The sequence below is a fragment of the Notechis scutatus genome, chromosome Z (genome assembly GCF_049901735.1).
Source record: "Notechis scutatus isolate UNSWTSFEM ecotype Mainland chromosome Z, rNotScu1.2, whole genome shotgun sequence".
In the NCBI taxonomy this organism is placed as follows: Eukaryota; Metazoa; Chordata; class Lepidosauria; order Squamata; family Elapidae; genus Notechis; species Notechis scutatus.
The window spans coordinates 107791319-107810467 of record NC_142025.1 but is presented as its reverse complement, the minus strand read 5'-3'; the positions used below and the strand labels follow the sequence as shown (position 1 = coordinate 107810467).

General features: G+C 40.6%; 1 protein-coding gene across 1 annotated transcript; it reads left to right on the top strand.

Annotated features, from left to right (window-relative positions):
* The first annotated feature begins 2466 nt into the window (after nucleotides 1-2466).
* On the top strand, nucleotides 2467-3381 carry LOC148129078 (olfactory receptor 14A16-like). The gene has a single exon (XM_087947189.1). The coding sequence runs from the start codon at nucleotides 2467-2469 to the stop codon at nucleotides 3379-3381; it is 915 nt and encodes a 304-aa protein (XP_087803315.1).
* The last annotated feature ends 15768 nt before the right edge of the window (nucleotides 3382-19149 follow it).

The window sequence follows — 19149 nt, the reverse complement described above, 5'->3', positions numbered from 1 at the left end:
ATTTGATTTCTTCCCCTGGCTCAGCCAGTTATGCCTTCTAAATTAGCAGAGCTGATATATTTGTACTTCCCAATACATTCCCATCCCTGCCACTGGGATGTTTAATTTTTCTTCTTTCTAGCTCTTTTTCTATTTGTCCCAATCAAAGCTGCAGAAGTATCATATACAAAGAGTCAGCCACCCTATAATCTGCCTCTTGGGATCTGCTTATTTTTTTACTTTACTTACTCTGTATGTTCCTTAATTTTTTTAGGATTTACTTTACTTTGTTTTTTAACTTGAGTAAAAAATAGTGAAAATTAAAAAATTGAAATATGTTTCTTGGTGCTTTGCCATATGGGCTTTGATGGATTCAACTGGGGAAGTGCTAGTGACCACTGTCCCAGAATAAATTATATCATTATCTTATTGCAGGGAACAATTCATTGCAGAAAAAAACAATTATTAATCCAGAAAACTTTTTATATGTATATTGATTTTCTAAAACATGTATCTATATAAATTCTCTTTCCAAATCTTATTTTCTGTCTTTCTTCTTCTAGGTTTTCTTATTGATTTCTATGAACTTACTTTATTACTTATTTTACTATAGGTATTTTATTGTTCTCTATGGACTTATAGCTCATTCTATGAACCTTGTTTTAGATTTGTATTTGCAATCTACTTGTTGTGGTTAGCCAGCAGCAGGTGCAGATGGCTTAGAAGAGCGAGGACTCAGATGAGGGGCCAGAACCGTTAGGGAGTGGACTGCTGCCTTCAGAGATTGTGGGGGCTGGCAGCAGCGATGGGATTCCCAAGGAGCCTGTGCCAAGTGCGTGTGCACACAGGGCTGCTCATAGGAAAGAACAGCTGCAGCAGCACAGGCGACTCAGGAGTAAGGCTGCAAGGTAATGGTTCCTCCTTCAAGAAAATAAAAGTCAGCTGTGAATCAGACATCCTTTGTAGGAAGCAAAAACGTTTTGAAACTCCAGCCTCATGGACACTGCATTATCTTAGTTGGTATTTGAAGACTCTTGTGTTGTGAAATATTTTTTATCTGTGATTCTTGGAAGTCTCACACAGTTTTGGCAAGGTTTGTGCTTATCAAAGTTAATTAGTTTGCAGCAGCCTTTTAACCGGGGATTCGTAAAACTCATTAAAAAGTTTCTGTTCTCTTTGGTTATTGTTTGTTTTATTGGAAAAAAGTTTGGATCAGAACACTACTCAGGCAATGAAATGCACCCCAAAAAGATATATGGCTTGGATTATAGCAATGAACTATTGACTTGCTTGTTTGCACTCTCCTCACAGATGCCTCTGGTTTCCATGGTTTCATTGTGCCCCTTATTCTATTGGATCTCAATTAGGTACCTATGGATTTCTTGAGGTTGTTTTCATCCTATTCCCTTTTTATTCTCCAATAGACTGGAATTTTCCACCCCATGTTAGTGATCTGGGTTTTACTAACCCAGTTTTCAGCTGTTCCTCCTTGCTATGGTAGGCAGAAAAGAGCAGGGGTCTCCAACTTTGGCCACTTTAAGCTTATGGACCAACTACTAGAGTTAGGATTTGAAGTCAACAAGGCTTAAAGTGGCCAAGGTTGGAGACCCCTGGAATAGAGAGTGGGATTTTTTTAAATTGGAGAAGTGAAAGAAAATCCCAAGTGATGAAACATGCTTCAGGAAACAAACTAAATCAGTATTATTTTGTTCTACAGGAAAAAATAGCAGAAAAATAACAGATAATAAACATTCAGAAGAAGATGATCTTAAATTGCAGATAGCTGTTTCACTACATGAAAATTAGATCAATAATAGGAAAATTAGCATCAGCTAAGTCATTTCAAATCTGTCTGTACGTGTATGAAAGAAAAGGATATCTAGAATATTTCTAAATGTCTTTTCAATTTTAAATATTAAATTATTATTGTTGAAAAACTTGTTCCACATTGTTAAAAGAAGTACTGAGATATCAGAGTTCATAGTTGTAAGAGGCTGCATCTCATTTTGTGGTCAAACTCCCCTGGGTGGAATAGAGGTTTGTATTTGATGGGAGATTGCTTTTTAAAATCAAACTATGACTTTCCTTCTGATTTTTTGAAAAGGGGGATTTATTAATTCATTCTGCCAATGTCTAAATTCATTTTTTTTAAAAAAAAACTTCTGATGTCATTAACATGTGTAATACCACCTAATGAATGTCAAGAGTTATGCTGTAAGTAAAGATTTTTTTTCTTCTGTTTAATTATATATTTGATTAAAACATGTTTAGGAATCTATTATTTATGGATTTGATTTAAAGTTTATTATGCTTTTTTTGTTAAATAGGTACTAGAGCATCTGAGAAAAACATTTCCATCTGTCTATCCCAGAAAATACACACATATACACACATATTGCAGCAGAAGGCAATATCTACACTCAAGATTTCCAAATAAAAGATACAGCAGTTTATTTGCAGTTATGCCAGCTCTGTCATAAATAAAACATGGAGAACCAAACCACAGTGCCTTACTTTCTGCTGCTGGAATTCTCAAAAAATCATCATCTACAGCTTTTGCATTTCTTCTTCTTCTTTGTGTTATATCTGGCAACTGTAACCACAAATCTTCTCATCATCTCTGCTGTTGCTTTTGACCATCGACTGCACAGCCCCATGTACTTCTTTTTAATGAATTTAGGTCTACAGGACCTGGGCATTGCTTCAGTTATTGTCCCCAAATCCATGATAAATTCTCTCTTGGACACTAGATATATCTCTTACTTTGGTTGTGTTGCTCAAGTCTTTCTCTTTCTTGTTTTTGAAGCCTCGGATTTATGCCTCCTGACCGTTATGGCATATGATCGGTATGTTGCCATTTGCAATCCATTGCACTATGAGATGGTGATGAATTCAAAATATTGTGCTGAAATAATAATTATAGTGTGGATTACAGGTTTCCTCTATGGAATGTTGCACACCACTGGCACCTTTTCAATTATTTTTTGTTCTAATGTGATCAACCAATTTTTCTGTGAAATTCCACACTTGATAAAACTATCCTGTTCTGGCTTAAATCTTCCTGAGGTTGGAATTATAGTGGTCGGTATCATTGTTGGACTAGGATGTTTTACTTTTATTGTTGTTTCTTATGTAGTGATCTTCAAGACAGTGTTAACAATTCCTTCTGAAAAAGGAAGGCAAAAAGCCTTATCCACTTGTATTCCCCATCTTACAGTAGTGTCTATATTATTATTAACTGGATGCTTTGCCTATCTGAGACCGTCCTCCAACACTCCATCTTACTTAGATTTTGGGTTGACTGTTCTATATGCCCTCCTTCCACCCCTGTTCAATCCAGTCATCTATAGCATGAGAAATAAGAATATCAAATCTGTCCTTTCTAAACTGTGGAGATTGTGACAAATTCTTTTATTGTTGTTTATATTCTATTTATTCTATTTTTTATTTTTGCTGTCTTTTCTTTTACTTTTGTGAAAATATGATAGAAAGGGAGATGGAGGCAAAGCTTAACCAATATTCTTCATTTCTAATTACTGTCAACAACTTTACAGATGCTCAAAATGGATGTTTGGCAGCTCTGGCATTCTACACACTAACAATTCTTTATGTTTGATGTAATGAGAATCAGAGTACAATGTGATTGGGGGAAATGGGAAAGAGAGAGGAAATTTAAATGTGTTCTATTTTTTCACAGTACTTTCCTATATGAAATGGCTTCCCTCTAATGCTGGTCCCTCTAATGCTTTAAGAAGAGACTGGACTCCTGCTTGAACAGGGGGCTGGACTAGGAGACCTTCCAGGTGCCTTTCAACTGTATTCTGACTGATGGATTGGTCCATAATATGTCTAGCTAAAGCTTCAGAGTTTCCAAAATACATAGTCTTCTCTATCACTTCCCTCCTGAAATGGTCATTTCCCCACAAACTTTGATATTTTGCTCTTTTCAGACAACCTGAAGTCCTGGGAACTACCTGGACAAGTCCCTATATTTTTCCTGACAACATTTTTTTTCAAAAGGGGTTGTCATTGCCTCCTTTCAAGTTCTGAGAGAAAGGGACTGGTCCAAAGTCATACAGCTGGCTACATTCCTAAAATGGATAGAAGTCTCAGACTTTGGTTTTAGCCTGTTGCTTAAACTTCTACATTCAGTTGGTTTTCAGATTCTTTAGCTCATAATGTTTCTTTTCTTTAGAAGTGCTTTGGCAGATCTAGACATACGGCAGGGTGCATAAGCTGTGTAAACAGATACTTTTTCATACAATCTTTTGACAACCATGAGAAATAAAAAAGCAAGAAATTAAATTAAGATGATGCTTAATTCTACCAGAACATCAAAAAAGCTTTCAGAAGTCTAACAGCTTAATACAAAATGGAAGATATAAGGCATGTTCCCTGGTCCAAAATCTGAGGAAGGGAAGATAGATAGAGCTACACCAAGGATAATATCTTATTGAAATGTTTTTGAGAAATAATGAGTTTCATCCAAACTTCTGATAACATATACAAAAAGCCATATCACTATTTTGTGATATCTCTGCCACCACTCTCACAATATTTTGGTGAATGTTTACAAAATGGAAGGTTTACCATATATTTGGGGGCTCACTATAAGTATATTTGGGGGTACCATGTACTTATTGAATCTTAGGTAACATGTAATTTACTTTGAGGAAGTTGATGGGCTTTCTGCTAAAGGGATATGAAATATTCTCATACAATTATAGTGTTCTATTGGATTTTGCAGTCTTATTTCTTGCTTTGTCTGTGTATACATTATACTTAACTGTTAGAATTATGATTTTGCTCTGCTTTGCCGAATAAACTCAAGTTTTAAGGGCTTTTTGTGTGTATATTATTGTTGTTTCATTCTAATCCATGAACCTCCTATTCCCATCATGGGTGGTGAAAAGGAGTGATCCTATACCTCTTTAAGAATCTTCCTAGTTTGTAATTTCAGTTGCATCGGGGGATGTCTTTATGTGCCCTTGATTTAGTGAAAAAGTCAACATTCTATCAAAGATAAATTTTAAAAGGCAAATTTAAAATACAAGAAAACCAATATAAGTTACCTAGTGCAATATTGAAAATATTACAAAGTAATATCCATCCTACATGGCCATCAATTCTCTATCTTATAGTTGTTTGCCTACCACTTAAACTGGCTTGTTTGTATATCTGTGATCTCCCACTTGCACCCCAAATTATTTAGTTTTAGCATTATCTATCTTACATTCCATACCAAAATGCAAGTTATACCATGTTATCATATTGCTCTTTTCCTCTCTTTCTATCTCTGTCTACATCTGTCGCTGTCTCTCTCTCCCTTTTGCTTTCTGCTTTTACTAAATATAAAATTACAGTGTCCCAAACTGTATTTAATTTGATCTCCCACTTCTGCTATTTACTGGTGTAACATTTATCTTTATTATAAATGAAACATGGAAACATAGATTCAGTGCTTTACTTTCTACTCACTAAATTCTCAAAAAAATTACAGCTATAGACTTTGCATTATATTTGAAAATTGCAACAGGAAATCTTCTCATATCTTCAATAACTTTGGATGAGAACTGAACCCCATGAATTTCTTTCTGATAAATTTGGGTACGTGTGACATAGGCATTATTTCAAGCATTTCTCAAGGCTATAGCAAGTTTTTTCATGGGCATGTGACACCTTTCTTACATTGCTTGAGTTGCTCTACTCATTTTTAAGTCTCTTTTAAAGCTCCTGTTTTCTTCATCCTCTTTTGCCAGATGTCAGAGTAGTGATAAGCACAGAGGCAATGGATTATTTTGGATTCACAGAATATAAATGCACATTGAATAAAGGTATGAATAACGTGATGTTAAGCTCTACTATTAATCCAGGCAAACTGATTTAAAACATGATAGAAAGCATGCACATCAAGCAAGATGATACCCAAATCTTTTTTAAGCTAATAGGAGCCCCTCAATAACAATAGCAGAGATACCCAAGGGTGGCCATTTTCTGCATTACCCAGTACATATAATCCTCAATTTACAACTACAATGGAGCCCAAAATTTATGTTACTAAGTGAGAAATTTGGTGAGTTTTGTCCCATTTTATGACTTTTCTTGCTACATTTGTTAAGTGAATCACAGAAGTTGTTAAATTAGTAACATGGTTATGAAGTGAATCTGGTTTCCACATTGACTTTTCTCATCAGAAGGTTGCAATCACATGACCCAGGGACTCTGCAAGCATCATAATTGTTAAGTCAAGGACTACTAGTAGCTGGTTCTATGCAGAAGCTCTCAGTTAAAAGACCAGCACTAAATTCTTTATTAGAATGTGGCATCATGATTTCATAGAACTGGTTTTATGGTCAAGAGATGGCAAGACCTGATTTTGACCAAGTGGCACATGACTCTGGGATGAGAGCTGAAAATTGAAGAAATTCACAGGTATATTTTACAGCTCTGGGAATGTTTACCCCAACTCACTCACTCTCTCTCCCCTGTCTCTCTCTCCCTCCCTCCCTCCTTTCTCTCTCTCTCACATACACATATACACTCACTCTCTTACACATACTTTGCCTTCATTCAGCAAACAATCAAAATATGTCACTAGATTGCAAGTATTACAAAGTCCATCCCACATGGCTCTCAGTTCCCTATAGTAGTTTACCTATTCCTAAATTGGCTTGTCTACATATCTGAGACTTCTTTATAGAACTCCATCCTATTTAGTTTTAGCATTATCTATGTTATATTCCACTCTTTCATTCCTCTTCAATCCATCTATAACATGAGAAATAAGAATATGAATTATGCCCTACCTAAGATGCCCGTTTTTTGAAAGTTTCTATCAATGAAATTTTCTCTACTTTATTCCCAGAAATGGACTTTGTATATGCTGTGTTTAAGCATGATTTGTAGAATAAGAAAATGATAAAGGTTCAGTCTAAAATACCAACAAGGAAGAAATGAGGTTGCTGAGAACCAATAAAAATTTGGGGAACTAAATGCTCCTAAGGTCATCAAGAGTTGCAGAAACCAAATCCACCTATACGATGAAAAGAAACTTGCAGTGCCATGAAAGCTTATCTTCTAACCTTTTCATGTGTAAATGGAAATTTTAGTGTACATGTAACAGGAGTGGTGCTTGCATCATAATATTGCTGTACTGATGTTGCTAGTGTCATCACTCTTACTACAGACACTGCTGTTTTGTTTCTACCTGCTTAGCTGTCAGGATCAATAACTAGGCCTAGACATGAAGAGCTCAATCACCTGATCAAGCCTATACAAAAGAATCTTTTCAGACTGACAGCTGGCACTTGGGTGAGACTTGACAAGGCCAAATAGGATTGGATGGGGACTTTGGGATTCTTGACTAATTCATCATTTGATTTCTTCCCCTGGCTCAGCCAGTTATGCCTTCTAAATTAGCAGAGCTGATATATTTGTACTTCCCAATACATTCCCATCCCTGCCACTGGGATGTTTAATTTTTCTTCTTTCTAGCTCTTTTTCTATATGTCCCAGTCAAAGCTGCAGAAGTATCATATACAGAGAAAGAGTCAGCCACCCTATAATCTGGGATCTGCTTATTTTTTACTTTACTTACTCTGTATGTTCCTTAATTTTTTTAGGATTTACTTTATACTTTATTTTGTTTTTTAACTTGAGTAAAAAATAGTGAAAATTAAAAAAATGAAATATGTTTCTTGGTGCTTTGCCATATGGGCTTTGATGGATTCAACTGGGGAAGTGCTAGTGACCACTGTCCCAGAATAAATTATATCATTATCTTATTGCAGGGAACAATTCATTGCAGAAAACAACAATTATTAATCCAGAAAACTTTTTATATGTATATTGATTTTCTAAAACATGTATCTATATAAATTCTCTTTCCAAATCTTATTTTCTGTCTTTCTTCTTCTAGGTTTTCTTATTGATTTCTATGAACTTACTTTATTACTTATTTTACTATAGGTATTTTATAGTTCTCTATGGGCTTATAGCTCATTCTATGAACCTTGTTTTAGATTTGTATTTGCAATCTACTTGTTGTGGTTAGCCAGCAGCAGGTGCAGATGGCTGAGAGCGAAGACTCAGATGAGGGGCCAGAACCGTTAGGGAGTGGACTGCTGCCTTCAGAGATTGTGGGGCTGGCAGCAGCGATGGGATTCCCAAGGAGCCTGTGCCAAGTGCATGTGCACACAGGGCTGCTCGTAGGAAGAACAGCTGCAGCAGCACAGGCGACTCAGGAGTAAGGCTGCAAGGTAATGTTTCCTCCTTCAAGAAAATAAAAGTCAGCTGTGAATCAGACATCCTTTGTAGGAACTAAAAACATTTTGAAACTCCAGCCTCATGGACACTGCATTATCTTAGTTGGTATTTGAAGACTCTTGTGTTGTGAAATATTTTTTATCTGTGATTCTTGGAAGTCTCACACAGTTTTGGCAAGGTTTGTGCTTATCAAAGTTAATTAGTTTGCAGCAGCCTTTTAACCGGGGATTCGTAAAACTCATTAAAAAGTTTCTGTTCCCTTTGGTTATTGTTTGTTTTATTGGAAAAAAGTTTGGGTCAGAACACTACTCAGGCAATGAAATGCACCCCAAAAAGATATATGGCTTGGATTATAGCAATGAACCATTGACTTGCTTGTTTGCACTCTCCTCACAGATGCCTCTGGTTTCCATGGTTTCATTGTGCCCCTTATTCTATTGGACCTCAATTAGGTACCTATGGATTTCTTGAGGTTGTTTTCATCCTATTCCCTTTTTATTCTCCAATAGACTTGAATTTTCCACCCCATGTTAGTGATCTGGGTTTTACTCACCCAGTTTTCAGCTGTTCCTCCTTGCTATGGTAGGCAGAAAAGAACAGGGGTCTCCAACTTTGGCCACTTTAAGCTTACGGACCAACTACTAGAGTTAGGATTTGAAGTCCACAAGCTTTAAAGTGGCCAAGGTTGGAGACCCCTGGAATAGAGAGTGGGATTTTTTTAAATTGGAGAAGTGAAAGAAAATCCCAAGTGATGAAACATGCTTCAGGAAACAAACTAAATCAGTATTATTTTGTTCTATAGGAAAAAATAGCAGAAAAATAACAGATAATAAACACTCAGAAGAAGATCATCTTAAATTGCAGATAGCTGTTTCACTACATGAAAATTAGATCAATAGTAGGAAAATTAGCATCAGTTAAGTCATTTCAAATCTGTCTGTACGTCTATAAAAGAAAAGGATATCTAGAATATTTCTAAATGTCTTTTCAATTTTAAATATTAAATCATTATTGTTGATGTTCCATACTAGCAGGCTTGTAGGCCTGCATTCCTATTGGTTGTGGAAGAGCCAGGCCGTGATTGGACAATATAAAGCAATCCCTGATTAGTTCGCATAAGGGTTTCCGCGATTGGGTAAAACCAAGCGGCAAGCTCAACGTCTGTCATAGGCTGCCCTAGCCTCAGCCAGCTCTATAAAAGAGCTGCCGCAGCTAGGGTTTTCGTCTCAGTATCTGGTTGCTTAATAAAGAGCTGTTGTTCACTACTCGAGTCTTGTCTCTCCTTGCGACCCACCGCCCCAGACATGACACTGGCGACGAGATGGGATACTGAGACAACAGAGCTGACCAGCATGTGGCAGACAGCGCGAAGATGACCAGCAAGATGGCCAGCAGCGCCGTGCCACCCGCACCATTCAATCCGGCCAGCGAGGACTGGGAGTCCTACATTGATCGTTCCAAATGTTCTTGGAATCAAACAACCTGAAAGACACCACCGGCAGCAAGAAGCGAGCAGTCTTTCTGACACACTGCGGACCCGCCATTTTTAAAATGGCCAAGGCGCTCGCGAAGCCTGCTGATGTCAAGACCATGGATTGGGACAACCTAGCTCCCATCCTCCGGAACCACTACACTCCGGCTGTACCGATCCTTATCAGAAGGCATGACTTTACCAGCATGACCAGCGTGAGGGTGAGAGCATTGGTGAGTTTGTAGCCGACCTGAGGGACCTAGGAGGCTTGTGCGGATTCGCCAATCTGAGCGAGGCCATGCGCGATCGAGTCATCCTCGGCCTGAAAGACCCAACACTCCAAAGCAGGTTGATGGCAAAGGAGACATCTCCTCGCATAGCCAGCCACCGCGAGCCGGCCACCCGTTCTCAAGGCAGCATTCAAATGGAACCGACCACCAATCCACCAGCAAGACAACTACATTTTTCGAATCCTTCACAGTGAAGTGGAAGAAATCCACCAGGCTTCAATTGTGAGACACCTTTCTTACATTGACGCTTGAGCTTGCTCTACTGTTCTTGATTTTTAAGTCTCTTTTGCGAAAGCTCCTAGCGTTTTCTTCTGTCCTCTTTTGCCAGATGTCAGAGTAGTGATAAGCACAGAGGCAATGGATTATTTTGGATTCACAGAATATAAATGCACATTGAATAAAAGATATGAATAACGTTGATGTTAAGCTCTACTATTAATCCAGGCAAACTGATTTAAAACATGATAGAAAGCATGCACATCAAGCAAAAGATGATACCCAAATCTTTTAAAGCTAATAGGAGCCCCTCAATAACAATAGCAGAGATACCCAAGGGTGGCCATTTTCTGCATTACCCAGTACATATAATCCTCAATTTACAACTACAATGGAGCCCAAAATTTATGTTACTAAGTGAGAAATTTGGTGAGTTTTGTCCCATTTTATGACTTTTCTTGCTACATTTGTTAAGTGAATCACAGAAGTTGTTAAATTAGTAACATGGTTATGAAGTGAATCTGGTTTCCACATTGACTTTTCTCATCAGAAGGTTGCAATCACATGACCCAGGGACTCTGCAAGCATCATAATTGTTAAGTCAAGGACTACTAGTAGCTGGTTCTATGCAGAAGCTCTCAGTTAAAAGACCAGCACTAAATTCTTTTATTAGAATGTGGCATCATGATTTCATAGAACTGGTTTTATGGTCAAGAGATGGCAAGACCTGATTTTGACCAAGTGGCACATGACTCTGGGATGAGAGCTGAAAATTGAAGAAATTCACAGGTATATTTTACAGCTCTGGGAATGTTTACCCCAACTCACTCACTCTCTCTCCCCTGTCTCTCTCTCCCTCCCTCCCTCCTTTCTCTCTCTCTCACATACACATATACACTCACTCTCTTACACATACTTTGCCTTCATTCAGCAAACAATCAAAATATGTCACTAGATTGCAAGTATTACAAAGTCCATCCCACATGGCTCTCAGTTCCCTATAGTAGTTTACCTATTCCTAAATTGGCTTGTCTACATATCTGAGACTTCTTTATAGAACTCCATCCTATTTAGTTTTAGCATTATCTATGTTATATTCCACTCTTTCATTCCTCTTCAATCCATCTATAACATGAGAAATAAGAATATGAATTATGCCCTACCTAAGATGCCCGTTTTTTGAAAGTTTCTATCAATGAAATTTTCTCTACTTTATTCCCAGAAATGGACTTTGTATATGCTGTGTTTAAGCATGATTTGTAGAATAAGAAAATGATAAAGGTTCAGTCTAAAATACCAACAAGGAAGAAATGAGGTTGCTGAGAACCAATAAAAATTTGGGGAACTAAATGCTCCTAAGGTCATCAAGAGTTGCAGAAACCAAATCCACCTATACGATGAAAAGAAATTGCAGTGCCATGAAAGCTTATCTTCTAACCTTTTCATGTGTAAATGGAAATTTTAGTGTACATGTAACAGGAGTGGTGCTTGCATCATAATATTGCTGTACTGATGTTGCTAGTGTCATCACTCTTACTACAGACACTGCTGTTTTGTTTCTACCTGCTTAGCTGTCAGGATCAATAACTAGGCCTAGACATGAAGAGCTCAATCACCTGATCAAGCCTATACAAAAGAATCTTTTCAGACTGACAGCTGGCACTTGGGTGAGACTTGACAAGGCCAAATAGGATTGGATGGGGACTTTGGGATTCTTGACTAATTCATCATTTGATTTCTTCCCCTGGCTCAGCCAGTTATGCCTTCTAAATTAGCAGAGCTGATATATTTGTACTTCCCAATACATTCCCATCCCTGCCACTGGGATGTTTAATTTTTCTTCTTTCTAGCTCTTTTTCTATATGTCCCAGTCAAAGCTGCAGAAGTATCATATACAGAGAAAGAGTCAGCCACCCTATAATCTGGGATCTGCTTATTTTTTACTTTACTTACTCTGTATGTTCCTTAATTTTTTTAGGATTTACTTTATACTTTATTTTGTTTTTTAACTTGAGTAAAAAAATAGTGAAAATTAAAAAAAATGAAATATGTTTCTTGGTGCTTTGCCATATGGGCTTTGATGGATTCAACTGGGGAAGTGCTAGTGACCACTGTCCCAGAATAAATTATATCATTATCTTATTGCAGGGAACAATTCATTGCAGAAAACAACAATTATTAATCCAGAAAACTTTTTATATGTATATTGATTTTCTAAAACATGTATCTATATAAATTCTCTTTCCAAATCTTATTTTCTGTCTTTCTTCTTCTAGGTTTTCTTATTGATTTCTATGAACTTACTTTATTACTTATTTTACTATAGGTATTTTATAGTTCTCTATGGGCTTATAGCTCATTCTATGAACCTTGTTTTAGATTTGTATTTGCAATCTACTTGTTGTGGTTAGCCAGCAGCAGGTGCAGATGGCTGAGAGCGAAGACTCAGATGAGGGGCCAGAACCGTTAGGGAGTGGACTGCTGCCTTCAGAGATTGTGGGGCTGGCAGCAGCGATGGGATTCCCAAGGAGCCTGTGCCAAGTGCATGTGCACACAGGGCTGCTCAGTGAGGAAAGAACAGCTGCAGCAGCACAGGCGACTCAGGAGTAAGGCTGCAAGGTAATGTTTCCTCCTTCAAGAAAATAAAAGTCAGCTGTGAATCAGACATCCTTTGTAGGAACTAAAACATTTTGAAACTCCAGCCTCATGGACACTGCATTATCTTAGTTGGTATTTGAAGACTCTTGTGTTGTGAAATATTTTTATCTGTGATTCTTGGAAGTCTCACACAGTTTTGGCAAGGTTTGTGCTTATCAAAGTTAATTAGTTTGCAGCAGCCTTTTAACCGGGATTCGTGAAACTCATTAAAAGTTTCTGTTCCCTTTGGTTATTGTTTGTTTTATTGGAAAAAGTTTGGGTCAGAACACTACTCAGGCAATGAAATGCACCCCAAAAAGATATATGGCTTGGATTATAGCAATGAACCATTGACTTGCTTGTTTGCACTCTCCTCACAGATGCCTCTGGTTTCCATGGTTTCATTGTGCCCTTATTCTATTGGACCTCAATTAGGTACCTATGGATTTCTTGGAGGTTGTTTTCATCCTATTCCCTTTTATTCTCCAATAGACTTGAATTTTCCACCCCATGTTAGTGATCTGGGTTTTACTCACCCAGTTTTCAGCTGTTCCTCCTTGCTATGGTAGGCAGAAAGAACAGGGTCTCAACTTTGGCCACTTTAAGCTTACGGACCAACTACTAGAGTTAGGATTTGAAGTCCACAAGCTTTAAAGTGGCCAAGGTTGAGACCCTGGAATAGAGAGTGGATTTTTTTAAATTGGAGAAGTGAAAGAAAATCCCAAGTGATGAAACATGCTTCAGGAAACAAACTAAATCAGTATTATTTTGTTCTATAGGAAAAATAGCAGAAAAATAACAGATAATAAACACTCAGAAGAAGATCATCTTAAATTGCAGATAGCTGTTTCACTACATGAAAATTAGATCAATAGTAGGAAAATTAGCATCAGTTAAGTCATTTCAAATCTGTCTGTACGTCTATAAAAGAAAAGGATATCTAGAATATTTCTAAATGTCTTTTCAATTTTAAATATTAAATCATTATTGTTGATGTTCCATACTAGCAGGCTTGTAGGCCTGCATTCCTATTGGTTGTGGAAGAGCCAGGCCGTGATTGGACAATATAAAGCAATCCTGATTAGTTCGCATAAGGGTTTCCGCGATTGGGTAAAACCAAGCGCGGCAAGCTCAAACGTCTGTCATAGGCTGCCTAGCCTCAGCCAGCTCTATAAAAAGAGCTGCCGCAGCTAGGGTTTTCGTCTCAGTATCTGGTTGCTTAATAAAGAGCTGTTGTTCACTACTACGAGTCTTGTCTCTCCTTGCGACCCACCGCCCAGACATGACACTGGCGACGAGGATGGGATACTGAGACAACAGAGCTGACCAGCATGTGGCAGACAGCGCGAAGATGACCAGCAAGATGGCCAGCAGCGCCGTGCCACCCGCACCATTCAATCCGGCCAGCGAGGACTGGGAGTCCTACATTGATCGTTTCCAAATGTTCTTGGAATCAAACAACCTGAAAGACACCACCGGCAGCAAGAAGCGAGCAGTCTTTCTGACACACTGCAGGACCCGCCATTTTAAAATGGCCAAGGCGCTCAAGCCTGCTGATGTCAAGACCATGGATTGGGACAACCTAGCTCCATCCTCCGAACCACTACACTCCGGCTGTACCGATCCTTATCAGAAGGCATGACTTTTACCAGCATGACCAGCGTGAGGGTGAGAGCATTGGTGAGTTTGTAGCCGACCTGAGGGACCTAGGAGGCTTGTGCGGATTCGCCAATCTAGACGAGGCCATGCGCGATCGAGTCATCCTCGGCCTGAAAGACCCAACACTCCAAAGCAGGTTGATGGCAAAAGGAGACATCTCCCTCGCCGACGCCGTAGCCAAAGCCACCGCAGCCGAAGCCACCCGTAAGTCAGCGGTGCGAATGCAGCATTCAAATGGAACCGACCACCAATCCACCAGCGAGACGACAACTACATCAGAAAAACACACAGCATCCACCCACCACGGCGACATCGAATCCCCTTCTGACAGTGAAGTGGAAGAAATCCACAGGCTTCAATTGGAACGCGAGTGGCGAGACCGGCACGGTCGTAAGTTGGGATACCAATGTGACGGCTGTGGAGGAAATCACCCGCGTTCTGAATGCAAGTTCTTGGATGCTGTTTGCCATTTTTGCGAAAAACGAGGGCATATTGCCAAAGTATGCCGCAACAAACAAAACTCCAGCCCCCAACGCCGGGGAAACAGCCCGAGAAGAATAGATGGCACCCCTACCATAAACCGGGACCACCCAAATGACAGCCGATGGAGCCGAGACAGCTGACCCAAGAGGTTCTTCGATGCACCAAGAAGAGAAGAAATGCACCAAACAGTCATCATCGGCCATGCTTCATCGATAGACGCATGAAAGATACGTGTGGAGGTCACCATCGAGAATCAACCTTGCACCATGGAAGTCGACTCCGGCTCCTCCCTCTCTATGGTCTCCTGGAAGACCATAAACCACTAATTCCAGCATACGCCGCCAAGAGCTGCTGACCAGAAACTAATATTGAGAGACTATCAAGGTAACTGCATTCCGGTCGCTGGCACTGGACATTTTAAAGTCTCCTTCAAAGACCACACCACCATCCTACCACTCACAATCATTGATAAAGACTGACCCAGCCTACTCAGGTTGCAATGGTTCGCACCGCTGGGAATCGAAATGGCAGGCATCAACCACACAGAAGATGAAGACTGGGAGGCAGCACTCGTTTGGGACTTCCAAGAGGTCTTCGATGACACCTTAGGCAAGTACAAGGGGTCCCCAATCTCCTTTAATCTTAGCCCTGACATTGCTCCCATCCGCCTCAAACCGCGCCGAGTGCCATTTGCACTCAAGCCTAAGATAGACGAGCAATTAGATAAGCTCATAGCACAAGGTGTATTAGAACCTATCAATCATGCCCGATGGGAAACACCAATTGTCACCCCCATCAAGCCAGATGGTTCCCTGAGAATTTGTGGAGACTACAAGGCCACCCTCAACCATGCCCTACAGCAAAGTGCCTACCCTGTGCCAGTAGTCCAGCACCTCCTACACTCACTGGGAGGTGGCAGAATCTTTGCAAAGCTCGACCTGGCACAAGCCTATCAACAACTACCGGTCGATGCTGAAACTGCCGAAGCCCAAACAATTGTGATACATAGAGGGGCATTCAAAAGTAACCGGCTCCAATTTGGGGTCAGCGTCACCCTGGGGGTTTTTCAAAGCCTAGTGGAGAGATTGCTGCAGGGAATTAAAGGAGTCATGCCCTATTTCGACGACGTTTTAGTAGCAGCCCCTACTAAAAAACAATTGGAAAAATGACTGAGGGCGGTCCTACAGAAATTCAAAGACACTGGCCTCAAGGTAAAAAAGGAGAAGTGCCAATTATGTACTTAAAAGGTTGAATTTCTTGGATACCTCCTTGACAAACAAGGAATTCACCCTACTGACAAAAAATTAAAAGCCATCAAAGACGCCCCCAGACCAAAAAACAAAATGGACCTCCAAGCTTTCCTCGGACTCATTAATTTCTATAACATTTTCCTACCCCAGAAAGTGACTGTCGCGGAACCCCTGCATAGACTCCTTGATAAAAAGGCTTCCTGGATATGGGGACGGCGAGAAGAGCACGCATTTCAGCAAATAAAAACCCTTTTGACTTCAGACGCAGTCCTCATTCAATATAATGAAACACTACCACTGACTGTCACTTGCGACGCATCACCCTTCGGTGTTGGCGCCATCCTGAGCAACATTTTGCCGAATGGAACAGAAGCTCCCGTTGCATTCTTTTCCAGAACCTTGTCCAAGCCAGAGAGGAACTACAGCCAGCTGGACAAAGAAGCCCTCGCCATTGTTTCCGCAGTAAAGAGATTCCACTAATACATTTATGGTAGGACATTTTCCATTATTACAGACCATAAGCCCCTACTTGGCATCTTGGTGGGTAACAAACCCACCCCACACATCCTGTCACCTAGAATGACAAGATGGTCTGAATTTCTTGCCGCTTATAATTACCAATTGATACATCGCCCAGGCAAGACTATCTCGCATGCTGATGCATTAAGCCGCTCCCCCTTGCCAGACTTGCAAGATGACCCAGCACCCACATTACCAATTTTGCAAATTGAAATGATACCCATGCCACCAGTAACCGCACAAGACATTGCCCACGAAACTAGAAAGGACAAATTCTTGGCACGAGTTCTCAGCTAGGTGGAGAGGGGATGGCCAGAAAACGAGCCAAACGAACTTTTTAAACAATTTAAAAACCGATAAACTGAACTCTTTTCACAAAGGGGTTGCATGTTGTGGGGAGATCGGGTAGTAATACCGGAGAAACTACAGAAAAAAGTTTTAGACTTGCTGCATGACGGACACCCTGGTATTGTACGTATGAAAGCCCTGGCCAGGAGCTATGCTTGGTGGCCAGGCATGGACAAGCAAATTGAAATCTGGGTCGCCGCTTGTAACAGATGCCAAGAGACTCGCTCGGCTCCCCCAAAAGCACCACCATTAGAATGGGAGACACCCAGGGGCCCTTGGTCGCGCATCCATATTGACTTCGCAGGGCCGACCAAGGGGCATACCTTCTTAATCACTGTTGACGCTTATTCGAATTGGCTCAAGGTGAGAAAAATGAAGACAACCACCACGGAAGCTGTCATCAAGAAATTAAATAAACTTTTCGCCACGCATGGTCTGCCAGATGTGATAGTATCTGACAATGGCCCACAATTTACCGCCTTGGCTTTTGAACAATACTTGGCAGACCGCGGTATCCGACACGCATTGACATCGCCAGCTCACCCGGCGGCGAATGGTAGAGCTGAACGCATGGTTCAATTTACAAAAAAAACTCTTCAAAAAATGGAACATGGCAATATCCACGAGAAAGTTTCCAAGATGCTTCTCCTACAACACATCACACCGAACACCACTACCAACAAGAGCCCAGCAGAACTGCTAATGGGCAGAAGACTCAGGTCACCTCTGGACCGCCTGTACCCTGCTTACACCCCAGAAAAACTCTTTGGCTCCAGCAGCAAGCACCGCGCCTTCAAGGTAGGAGACACTGTTTTTGCCAAAAACTTTATGGGGGGCCCACTTTGGCTCCCTGCAAAAATCACCCAAATCACAGGCCCCCGCTCCTACCGGCTCGAGACCACCGATGGGAGATCGTGGAAACGTCATATTGACCAGCTAAGATCCAGGCTGGCCACTTTCCCCCTCATAGACTCTAACCAAGGAATCAGAGGGGGGGGGGAAACCTCAAGTTCAGAAGAAGAACTGACACCTGCACAAGCAGAACACCCCCCCACACATATTAAATAAAAACCAACAATACTTACCAGCCAGAAGGGATTCGTGGCAGACGGGTACTTCGCCTGGAAGCAGCAGCCGGACAAGCTCTACCAGCCCAGAGAACCCAGGCGGGAGCAACAGAGCAAATGACTCAACTGACCCAGAATCACCAAGTGGGAGTCGCAGGTACAGGACCGGCTCACCCTTCCAGGCTGTTCCATCGAGTAGCTTGAGAGCGACGCGGAGCCTGTCCGAACCCGATGGCGAACAGAGACATTGTGAACTGCGCAAGTCTAGTAGGCAGGTACGAAGACCCGCCTACTTGCGAGACTACGTTACCCCGCCCCTTGGACAGAACCAAGAGGGGAGGGGTGTTCCATACTAGCAGGCTTGTAGGCCTGCATTCCTATTGGTCCGGAAGAGCCGGGCCGTGATTGGACAATATAAAGCAATCTTGATTGGTTCGCATAAGGGTTGCCGCGATTGGGTAAAACCAAGCGCGGCAAGCTCAAACGTCTGTCATAGGCTGCCTAGACACAGCCAGCTCTATAAAAAGAGCTGTCGCGGCTAGGGTTTTCATCTCAGTATCTGGTTGCTTAATAAAGAGCTGTTGTTCACTACTACGAGTCTTGTCTCTCCTTGGGACCCACCGCCCAGACATGACAGTTGAAAATCTTGTTCCACATTGTTAAAAGAAATACTGAGATATAGTTGTAAGAGGCTGCATCTCATTTTGTGGTCAAACTCCCCTGGGTGGAATAGAGGTTTGTATTTGATGGGAGATTGCTTTTTAAAATCAAAATATGACTTTCCTTCTGATTTTTGAAAAGGGGGATTTATTAATTCATTCTGCCAATGTCAAAATTCATTTTTTTTTAAAAAAACTTCCAGTCATTAACATGTGTAATGCCACCTAATGAATGTCAAGAGTTATGCTCCAAGTAAAGATTTTTTTTCTTCTGTTTAATTATATATTTGATTAAAACATGTTTAG